The sequence below is a fragment of the Spinacia oleracea genome, chromosome 4, assembly GCF_020520425.1.
Source record: "Spinacia oleracea cultivar Varoflay chromosome 4, BTI_SOV_V1, whole genome shotgun sequence".
In the NCBI taxonomy this organism is placed as follows: Eukaryota; Viridiplantae; Streptophyta; class Magnoliopsida; order Caryophyllales; family Amaranthaceae; genus Spinacia; species Spinacia oleracea.
In genome coordinates, this window is record NC_079490.1 from 20,983,612 (window position 1) to 20,994,700 (window position 11,089).

Sequence of the window (11,089 nt, forward strand, 5' to 3'; positions counted from 1 at the left end):
AAAAGTCACGAGTTTACAAATTACAAGTTAGTGAGCGCAAAAAATCTGCATACATTTTGTCAGTTTACTCAAATATTGCAAGGTTGTGGTTTAATTGGTCAGATGTTCAAGGATATTACTTACTGATTCATTACTTTGTATGTTCCAAATTGTTGCACGCCAAAAACACATTATCTTCAATGGCGAGTAGTAGTACATCTTCTCCAACTCTGAATATACTTAACCGTAACGCTAATAAACTCCATTTCCCATGGCTTCCTGAGAGAAAACCATTACAAACTATTATAAACCTCAACTTCCTTTCTTTCCTCTCTTCCTCTAGGACCAATAATAATGCCACCATTTTCGTAAGGTCGTCGTCTATATCGACGACGGACGTGTTCACTAACGACGATGATATAGAAAGAATCAAGAGGCTACAGAATGGGTCGGACGTTCGAGGGGTGGCGTTGGAGGGTGAGAAGGGTCGTGAAGTCGACCTTACGCCACCGGCTGTGGAGGCCATTGCGGAGAGTTTTGGGGAGTGGTTGATAGCAAAGTTGAGAGACGATGATGATTATAAGGAGAAACAAGGTGTAGATGTTGTTAAGGTGTCATTAGGAAAGGATCCTCGAGTAACGGGTGCCAAGTTGAGTGTAGCTGTGTTTTCTGGTCTTGCTAGAGCTGGTTGTCTTGCTTTTGATATGGGCCTTGCTACTACACCCGCTTGTTTTATGAGCACTGTTTTTCCTCATTTTTCTTATCATGGCTCTATCATGGTAATTACAATTAATTATACTCCCTAATATACTTATTCTGTCCGGAATTAATTGTCACGTTTAAGATAAATAAGTTATAATACATCCATTACATAATAAATGCAAGGCTATCATATCTTTTTCTATTTTGAGTTTTTCTTATTTAGTTCTGTTGCTATATATAATAACTAAGTAGAACTAAGAAAAACTGAGGTAATAATTCTACTCAAGCGTCTTATCAAAAACATAGTTTTAAGATTCTTATTTCTCCTTCAGCAGACCATTATTAATATTATATTTTATTATATATACGAGGCTCATGCCATATATCGGAGTAACTTTTAATTACTCTCCATGCAGATGACAGCGTCACATTTACCATACACAAGAAATGGGCTAAAATTTTTCACAAGAAGAGGAGGGCTTACTTCACTTGAGGTGGAAGAGATATGTGATAGAGCTGCACGAAAGTATGCTAATAGGCAAGCCAAGGTTTCCCTAACTTTAATTAATCCTCCCACTAAAGTAAATCTCATGAGCGCTTATGCCAACCATCTACGAGATATCATCAAGGAGAGAATCAACCATCCGACTAACTACGACACCCCCCTCCAAGGGTTTCAGGTACGTATATTTTACACGTTTTAAGTTACTGTAATACTCCATCCGTTCCTTAATACTTGATTTGTTTTGATCGAACACGCTTGTCAATGCACAACTTTGACCTCTAATTTCTTTAACTACATATTATAAAAACTTATAAAAATATTGATATTTTGAAAATATATTTATTAATTAAGATGAAGCCAACAATATATTATATAATAACATTTCTTTTCATATACTAGAAATTAAATAAGGTTAAAGTAAATTATGTGAGTAGTGCAAAAAGTCAAACTGGGTCGAACATTAAGAGACGGATGGAATAGTTGGTTAGCTCTCAAACTTCTAGACATGAGGCAGGAGTCGAATGAGTGGTCATGCTCATTTGTGCAGCTAGCGGGGGGGGGGGGGGATCCTTATCCTCTGGGTAGGGCCGTTCACCTTACCTTGACCAAATATACTTCCTCCGTTCCGGAAATATCACACCATGGTTGACATTTACTCATCTAACCATTATTTTGACTTTTAATATCTCAAATCGTGTGCAAGTAAAAACTATAAAAAAAAATATTTAGAAAATATATATCGATATGAATTTAACATGACCTCACATGACTAAAATTTTCTTACGTACGAACCACAATAAATGGCCAAAGTCGGAGTGTGAATAGTGTAAAAAATAAATGGTGCGATATTTCCGGAACGGAGGATGTATAATAATTAGTAGACGCTTGTTGAGTCATCGAGCTAGTTTTATAATGAGCAAGACCATTTCAAAGTGAGTGTGTGGATATGGCCTTTTATTTGGTTCGCACACTTGCATTGGATTTTAGAATATGCAAGTTCTATACGTAGTACATGATAAACAAGGTACAAGAACCACACAATTATGCCATCCACCCGATCCACGTGATACAAATCATACAATAAGCCAATTATGTGGTCCTTTAGAGGGAAATTTTTAAAATAGGTCCTTTACCTATTTTGGAGCCATTTTCCGCTATCTTATTTTCACCTTTTTTGACGAAAAATAAGTGCAGATAAAATATATTTGGAAATATTATATTTATAATAAATAAGTTTATATAATTTAAGTTTAGATATGTATAGATAACTGGCGTTAGGTGAATAGAACTTACCACGGGTCAATTACAATGCAAGAAAAAGTTAATACGTTTGCTGAGAACCTAATTCAAAAGAGATTATTGAATATTACCATATTATTATATTATTATGATTTACCTCTGGTTGTAGAAAGTTGTAAAATGTAACCATTACTTTCGTATATGCTAATAAGAAACCATTAAGGTCTTGACCTATTGACAAAGGACTATGGGCATGGTGTATGTGTGTGATAACGTCACATGTTCGGATCTTCATCCCCAATTTACAATTTATAATGTCCGTGTGGCTCATTATATGAATTGCAGATCATTGTTAATGCTGGAAATGGTTCAGGAGGATTTTTCACATGGGATGTGTTAGACAAGCTTGGAGCAGACACATTTGGATCACTATATCTCAACCCTGATGGAATGTTCCCTAACCACATTCCTAACCCCGAGGACAAAAAAGCCATGGCCCTAACAAGAGCAGCCGTCTTAGAAAACTCGGCCGACCTCGGAATCGTCTTTGACACCGATGTTGACCGGAGTGGTGTGGTTGATAACAAAGGAAACCCGATCAATGGTGACAAGTTGATAGCTTTGATGTCTTCCATTGTGCTTAAGGAGCATCCTGAAACCACCATTGTGACCGATGCTCGAACGAGCATTGGATTATCGAGGATCATTACTAATCGTGGAGGAAAGCATTGTTTATATCGAGTTGGTTATAGGAATGTAATTGATAAGGGTGTTCAGTTGAATGAGGATGACATTGAAACACACCTTATGATGGAGACTTCAGGACATGGTGCTCTTAAGGAAAACTACTTTCTCGATGATGGTAAGTGGACAATGTATTAATCCTCTTACTAAATACTCCCCTTGTCCTATAATTATAGTTCTATTTGACTAAAAATACAGGTTTTAAAATAAGTGGAATATAACACATTGGTATTTGATTTTCATAGGAAAGTGAAATATAATACATGTTTTTGTTATACGGTGATTGACTGATTTCAATGCGTTTTTAATTAATATAGTACACATAAAGTGAGGAACTTAATGGCAAAAAATAAAAACAAGACTAATTTTAGAACGCCGGATTAGAAAAACAGGATTGTAATTATGGGACGGAAGGAGTACAAGTTAATTGTAACATGCTAATCCTCTCTTTTCACTTGATTTTAGGTGCTTATATGGTAGTTAAGATTATCATTGAGATGGTTCGAATGAGGCTTTCGGGATCAAGTGAAGGAATCGGAAACCTCATCGAAGACCTTGAGGATCCTGTGGAGTCTGTAGAGCTAAGGATGGATGTTATTTCAGAGCCAAGATATGCAAAGACAAAAGCAGTTGAAGTCATCGACACATTTCGAAGATATGTGGAGGTACTACCTTCGTTTCAAAATGAACTTTACAATTACTATTGCATAAATATTAAGACAAAGAGGAAGACTGCATAAAAAGTGGATGAATATAATAAAATATGGTTAAAGTAAGAGAAATGAGTAAAACGGTGTTGATGAATGTAAAAATAAATGAATAAATTAAGAGAGAGTAGAGAGTTGTAAATGTTATGGGATAAGAACTAGGAAGGATAAGATGGTAAATTTCCATGTCAAAAAATAGTACAAAACACTTCAAAAGATCACTTTGAAATGTGGAGAGTTGTAAATGTTATGGGGTAAGAAGGGTAGGATAGTCATTTCCATGTTAAAAAATAGTATAAAAAACAATGTAATAGATCACTTTGAAACGGACTAAAACGGAAAGTGTAAAGATCACTGTAAAACGGAGGTAGTATGAACTAAAATCACGAAACATGCATGCTTTGGTTACTGAATTACAAAATGTACTGTGTGAGTGGCACCAGGAAGATAAACTAGAAGGTTGGATGCTCGATTCGTGTGGAGATTGTTGGGTTGGCGAAGGTTGCCTTGTGGACTTGAATGAGAACCCTACAGCCATTGATGCTCATATGTACAGGTACCACTTTAAGCAACTGTTGGGGTGCATGAGTTTATATAAAATACTAACATTTGATGAATTTCAGGGTGAAGGTTTTGGATAACGAGCAAAACGAACATGGATGGGTGCACCTGAGGCAGAGTGTTCATAATCCAAACATAGCCGTAAACATGCAATCTTCTATTCCTGGAGGTTGCCGATCCATGACTGAAATCTTCAAGGATAAGTATGATACCTTACTTGATGAACATTACTCGGGTTTTCCTTACATCATCTTATAAAAAGAATTCAGGTACAATACCTTAATGATTTCTAACCATTTTTTCATTCAGGTTTCTTTTTGCCAGCGGTTTAGATAAGGTCGTCGACACATCTCAGATTGAGCAGTATGTAAAGGAACATTAGCTAGAACACAGACGGAATTAGATGTGTACAGCAAAGTGGTGTATATAACAATTCATCTTATGTCATTGTATTATAATTGTCACGACCTTATTAATTTAAAGGTGCAAGTTCCTCGCTTTAAAATCTCACAACGAAAGAATATAAGCATACCTTTCAGAATGTTTCGACTTGATTGTTCAAAATGTTTCGACTTGATTGCTCAAAATGTTTCAGAATCTGAGGACTGAGGTTCTTGGTGGAGATCTCAGTTTATATTCAAGAGCAGCCATTGCAGGTTCATTCATCTGTTATGAATGAGCACAAAACATATTCTATTGAGGAAGGTAAGGAGTTTTGATTATGAAGCTCAAAAATGACATAAAAATTTAGATGGAAGACAAACCAGTTCACAAGCCTCTTTTTTTCCCCAGGCCAAGCAAATCTACAGTGCAATCTAGCGGTTTGCTCCTACCAAAAGCTTCAAAACAAGGCCACGCTCATCAGGATCTAATAGAGGGACAGATAATAGTTTTCCAAATCTTCCAAGACTTAACAATGCACTGTCAATCACCTAACACAAGAAAATAATTTCAAGTTTTCAATTCAGCAAACCATAAAAGACATTTCTAAGGGTCATTTCAAAAAAAAAGTACCGTTGAAGCACCAATAACAAAAAGGCTACGCCTATAATCGCCACCATTAAGCTGCAGTAAATCATAATACTTTTAGAAAATACACACAAAATGAATTTCAATAATAACATAGACTACAACTCATGAGACCTGGTTTAAAAGCCGGTCAACAATCCAACCCCCTTATTTTCCACGCCATTGTCAGAGCATCTGCCTGGAAAGGCAGCAAACTCCTAGTTAGAGGAAATTGACATCACTTTGTGTCCCTTACACAGTGATACCTGCCAAACCTTTCATTTGTTTGTGTGAATATTTGAACCGTCACTTGAAAAACAAGTTCTTATACGTCAAATATAATTTGGATGCTAAAATCATGTATTTATAGCTAAAGATATGCCGCAATCATTTGGATGCTACAAGCCTACAACTCTAAAAAAGGCCCTCCCATCATTCCAGCAACCCCTTCTTACAACCTGCTCTTCGTTTTTCCATATATAGTTAAGGAACTAGCAAGTTCTCATTTTGTGATCTCCCTTACCTTTTCCATCATCAACAACGCAAAACAAAAGTAAAGATATTACATGCTCCTCTGACCACACGGCTCTGCTTATACTAGTAGTGAGTTTTCAGTTTTTCTGAAAGCTAAATACCAAATTATGGGAACCTGACAAGTAGTTTTCGAGTTTCTGTAATAAGTTTTTCACTGTTGACAGGAAGAGAAAGAGTAGGACTGATTTTGAGTTCATTTTACAACTTTACACCTATGTAGTAACTTTCAAAATCTAAAAACTAAAAACTACTAAACTAGCAGTGACAGCAAACAGGCCTTTGGCATTTTTTTGTTTTAATTCAGAGAAAAGCAATGTCATAGAGATTAATGAGGCAGTTTAGTAGTTTACACTTTACAGCATACAACTCAATGTAGTTTGCAGCATACTCGATGTAGTAAAGACTTGAAACGACAATGAGTTCAAGATAACATTATGATAGTATCTTGTAATCAGCATGTGGAATTTTGTTAGTTGTTTGACTATAACCAAAAAAAAAAGGATGAAAAACGAGAGGGAGGGGCAGCCTGAACTGTTGGTGATAGGTAACACTGTAACAGCCAAAGAGTCCTGTGATTAACTGGACATGCTTTAGAGGTAATCTTACCCACAGAAATCTTAGTGCAAAACTAACAAGGAAAATGAACAAGAACGATTGCACCAGAAAAGCTTGGTTTCTTGTTGAAAAGCTTGTTTTAGAATTACAAGAAGTGGTCAAGTAAAAAGACTAGAGAAACCTTATTATGATAACAAATATTAAAGCACGTACATTCTTGACAAAGCTTAGGAGATTTAATTTTATTCTACTAACAATTTCCTTTGTCTAAGCAGTTAAAATATTATTTCTTTTTCTTCAAAATTGCAAGGGAAACTAAAGAAGGAAACGATTGATTTAAAGGGTAGAAAGGTTTTGATGCATGAATAGAAAAATAAGTGATTTTTTAGGCAGACAATAGTTGCATAAGGCATAAGATTGGGAAGAGAGGTGTACCTTTTGAATGCAGGAAGACCTTTGTATGGGTATGTGCTACACCTAAAAGCATCTCTTAGTCCACACTGTAATTTTAGAAGCCTGGCAGGAGGGATTCAAGCACGTTGACAACAAATAATAAGCAAACAGGCAATATACATCAAGTAAATCTAAACACACAACGAAAAACGCACACCTGTCTTCAAATATCACAATTTGTAAACATTATAACACATGCGCTGCCACACGCAGACTGAGGAGTATCCAGCTGTTACATTGTTAACCCCAAAATTTTCAACTTTCTGCTCTTCCTCGGCCCTTAGTACAGTTCTTGCAGGCTTTCCTTGTGCTTCCAACTTCACAGTCCCCACCTGCAGCGATAATTTGGATCAAGATGCATATATGTTGGAGAGATAATTTCCAGAAAAAAGGAAAAGAAAAACCTTAATTATCCAAGCTTTTACCAAGAGTATCCTCCTCAGTGGTTTCTTCAGGTCCTCAGTTAATAGAGTATCCTCGTCAATCAGATCCATATTATCGGTTATTTGAACCTTTGGTAAACCATTTGAGGCTTTGATGGAAAAAGGTGATCCAATTTTCCAAGATGGCTTCTTGGCTTTAACCTGTGACAAAAGAAGTACTTTTCAATTTTCATTAAATGCAAAATAAAAGAAACATAAATCTTGAAGAAGAAGAATAAAAGCAAAATGCAAAACAATGATCAATTTGTTTCAAGATAGATTGTCCTCATTCTATAATTCCTTTATATCTCTGACAAACCTACTTTTCTAAACTCCATAAGGCAGAGAGCAATAACACCAAAATTTGATATACTACACAGACCCAACATCAGTGAAAATCATAGGCAGAGAACGACACCAAAATTTGATCTACTGAGCAGACCCAACATCAGTGAAAATCAAAGCCAATGTAACATCCATATCTCCGAAAACCCCTGTCCCCCCCCAGAAAATTTGTTGTCATCATAATCAAGAAAACTAAAGTAACGCGTTTAACTCTTTTTACTTCTACGTATCCACGTCACTCATGTAGTCATATTGATGTAGTTTTCTACTACTCCATGAATTCCTTCTTCACAATTGCAATCATTTAGAGCCTTTCACAGAAAATCAATCTTGTTTACCATAAATTGGTCTCATTAGTTTAAAAGTTAATTCATCTAACAAATAAAGGACCAACAGGGTAAAAAAAAAGTGTCTAAAGAATCATAATATATGAAGATACTCCGTCCGTCCCAAGTTATTTTCCCCACTACTTTTGCATGCTTGTTAATGAAGGGGAACTAGTAGAGAGAAAAAGTGAGTGGACAAGTGGCACACTTTAGAGAAAAGGTCTACCATATAGGAAATGGGGCAAATAATTTCGAACAGTTCGAACTGAAAATTGCATGGCCATGCGGAATGAGATTAAAATGTTAATCTTTATTTGAACAGTTCGAACTCGGCGATCAAGAAACTAGAATTTGAGAATAACAGTGTGTTATCAAATTTTGGCATTAAGAGACTTAAGGAATTTAGCATTGCGTTCTTGTCTTCGGACAAGTGGGAGATTGAAGGAATTATGTCCTTAGACATTTCCGGCAATTACTAAATATAAATAGGAATTAATTATGAAGATAATAAGTTAATTATTTTAGTAATCATATTTGCTTGCTAGAGAATAAATGTGATTAGTAGGACAATATTGATTGGACCTACAACTAAAATATATTAATCCTATAAGGTCACACATATAAGCAGTAATTGGAATGGGCCCAAAAGGCCCGATGGCAATCGGTCTATTAAGGGAAAGAATGTTGGGCTTTGGTTTTGTGTTAACCTAAAACTCTCACATTATAATAGTTATAATGTCAGGGATTTAGAAATTACGTAATTCAATATCTGACAAAAAGGAAAACACAAAAACCCTAACTCTTATTCTCTAAACGCCGTTCTTCCCAAACAAAGCAAGAGATTGATCGTGATCGTTCTCTTCCGTACTAGCATACGTGAGATTCAATTGGTGCTTGTGGACTAAGTAGAGGAGCAACAAGTGGGGCTCTAAGATCTTTGAAGCTTGCATACGAACGGGAGAACACGCTGCAAAGGTGATTATTCTTTCGACTTAATCTGATTTATATTATTGTTATGCATGTGATCCTGTGATAGATGTTAGGAAATTGTTTCCTGAAATTCCGCTTTATGCATCTATATGTTCCCACAATATGAACACGACTCTAGAGGCGTAACAATTTGTTCCCTCAAAATAAAGCTAATTGATAAATAATATCTCAGCTCATCACCATTCACCACTTCAGACGCACAACAAATGTTGATGCACCTTGAAAATAACACTCTATTCCAACTCATGCTTAAACAAATAAGAAAAACAAGTCAGATTGAGATACATGCTTCATAGCTTCAACTCTTGGACGCCGTAGTACATATCAATCAGTTATATATCACCTTGCTCTACAAGGACTTCTATTCACTAATTTGAACCAAAATTCAGAAAGATCTCAAAGTGTAATTCTAATGAATAACTTGTGAATGAATATATTAACGCAGACGCTATAAAAATTAACACCAAAGGTAAGCCACTAACCTGCAAAGATTGAACTCCTGAAAAAGCATCTGGTTGCTGGCTAGCTTCTGGTTCCAAACATCCCGTTACAAGTATCTTGCGCTCCAGAGAAGAAATAATCTGCAGATCATTAAAAAGATTTAGAACGGTTAATTGGACAGGTGGACACATGTAAAGTCACAAGCTATCAATATTCACATCAATCACGCAATTCCAAAATACTACTTCATATTACATTGTCTTAAGGTAGATCAGCATTCAGCAGCAACTTCAGTCAAATGTATAAGAATTCTTCTATCTGGCTTCAAAATTCTGAACATTTCAGCAAGCAGTGGAGCAGCAGGAAAGCCGGGTGCTTTGTAGACACCAATAATAGTATCCATGGACGGTGAGTCCAAAGGCAGTGTACTTGATAAGTTCATGCCATAGGAAAGTTCATGCCATTAGAAAATTCATACTTAAACTGATGCTAAAAATGAGGTGAACTTTTACAAAAGGATAACACTATCTTGAACATTTCGCAGATTCAAGATCAAGACAAGTAACAAAAATCAACAAACAGGTGAAAACGGATTGTTTCACCCACCTTACAGCAATGCCTCTTGTGGAAGCAAGTGAAAAGGTTTTATTTCTATAACAAAAAAAAATTCACCAGATACATAATACATTAAATCTTCCTAAGATAGAGAACCAAAACCCAATAAAGCCTCGATGTCCGAAAGCATGAGCATACATGTCCCAAATTGCCAAGTAATTCAGAACAAATTAAATTCACAGACTGATTTGTCTAAGAAAATCTGGTTTGAATCATCCATTCTTATATGATAAATGTGCTGCATCAAAAATTTGATTTTAAGAGAACTTTCATATACAACAAAGATTAGTTTTACTCTTCAAACAAGTTTAAGACTTTCGAGCTCTGGTCCTTCAAGGGAAAAATCACGTCATCGGTAAGTGCAAGCATTGTCAAATTCCTGCCAAATTAAATGGCGCCAAAAGAAAAAAAAAATCAAACAAAGTTTCCTCATATAACAATTCAAGCAGTTAATTCAATAGGAATGAATATGAAATGCATTCATGTGAAATTGTGAATATGTGATAATTGGTGTCTGAACATTGCAAAATGTAAGGGATAGATAATTGGTGCCGACAATTGCAACACAGAAATTAAAATTAATTTAATAAATTTCCAAAACGAAAATAAACACTAAAAATCGATTGAATGAGCTAACCAAGATTACCTTACTGGTGATTCCAGCAGCACTTTGACCTTCTCGTGTCAAATTCTCTTCCCGATAAGCTAACCCTACGTTTATTTATCGTTTTCATACCGCCAAGCTTGTTTTCGGCGATCGATTTCCGGCGTACGCGCCCCCGGCTGTCGACAACGTGAACTCGGTGCTCGGACTAAACGAAGGGCTACTGGGGAACTTTTTAGTTTTTTTACACAAGTTTTACCAACGCTTAGATTGTGCTGGGGTGTGCACGGTGCTCTTGGTGCACCTGTCCAAAAACGCAAAAATTAAACAAGAAAAAGCAACAACACTAAAATAGCAAA

General features: G+C 36.0%; 2 protein-coding genes across 10 annotated transcripts in view; one reads left to right on the plus strand and one right to left on the minus strand.

Moving 5' to 3' along the window:
- The window catches only part of LOC110794668 (uncharacterized), a 29,032-nt gene extending 17,943 nt beyond the window's left edge, over positions 1–11,089 (minus strand). Inside the window, exons 1-10 of one of the 9 annotated variants that reach the window (XR_008932442.1) lie at positions 10,773–11,065; positions 9,767–10,505; positions 9,553–9,651; positions 7,413–7,571; positions 7,145–7,319; positions 6,970–7,050; positions 5,581–5,644; positions 5,452–5,502; positions 5,202–5,276; positions 4,794–5,103 (exon numbers count right to left, since the gene is read on the minus strand). The gene's annotated coding sequence lies outside the window, so the exon portion shown is untranslated. Of the gene's footprint in view, positions 1–4,793; positions 5,370–5,451; positions 5,503–5,580; positions 5,645–6,969; positions 7,051–7,144; positions 7,320–7,412; positions 7,572–9,552; positions 9,652–9,766; positions 10,506–10,772 lie in introns of those variants that run through there. The other 8 variants (XR_008932443.1, XR_002535087.2, XR_002535089.2 and 5 more) reach the window with 8 other exon arrangements.
- On the plus strand, positions 56–4,942 carry LOC110794667 (uncharacterized). Its single transcript, XM_021999631.2, has 7 exons — positions 56–758; positions 1,098–1,361; positions 2,771–3,287; positions 3,635–3,834; positions 4,320–4,432; positions 4,500–4,640; positions 4,747–4,942. Exons 1-7 carry the CDS (start codon positions 180–182, stop codon positions 4,817–4,819), a joined length of 1,887 nt encoding a protein of 628 aa, XP_021855323.2. The 5' UTR covers positions 56–179; the 3' UTR covers positions 4,820–4,942.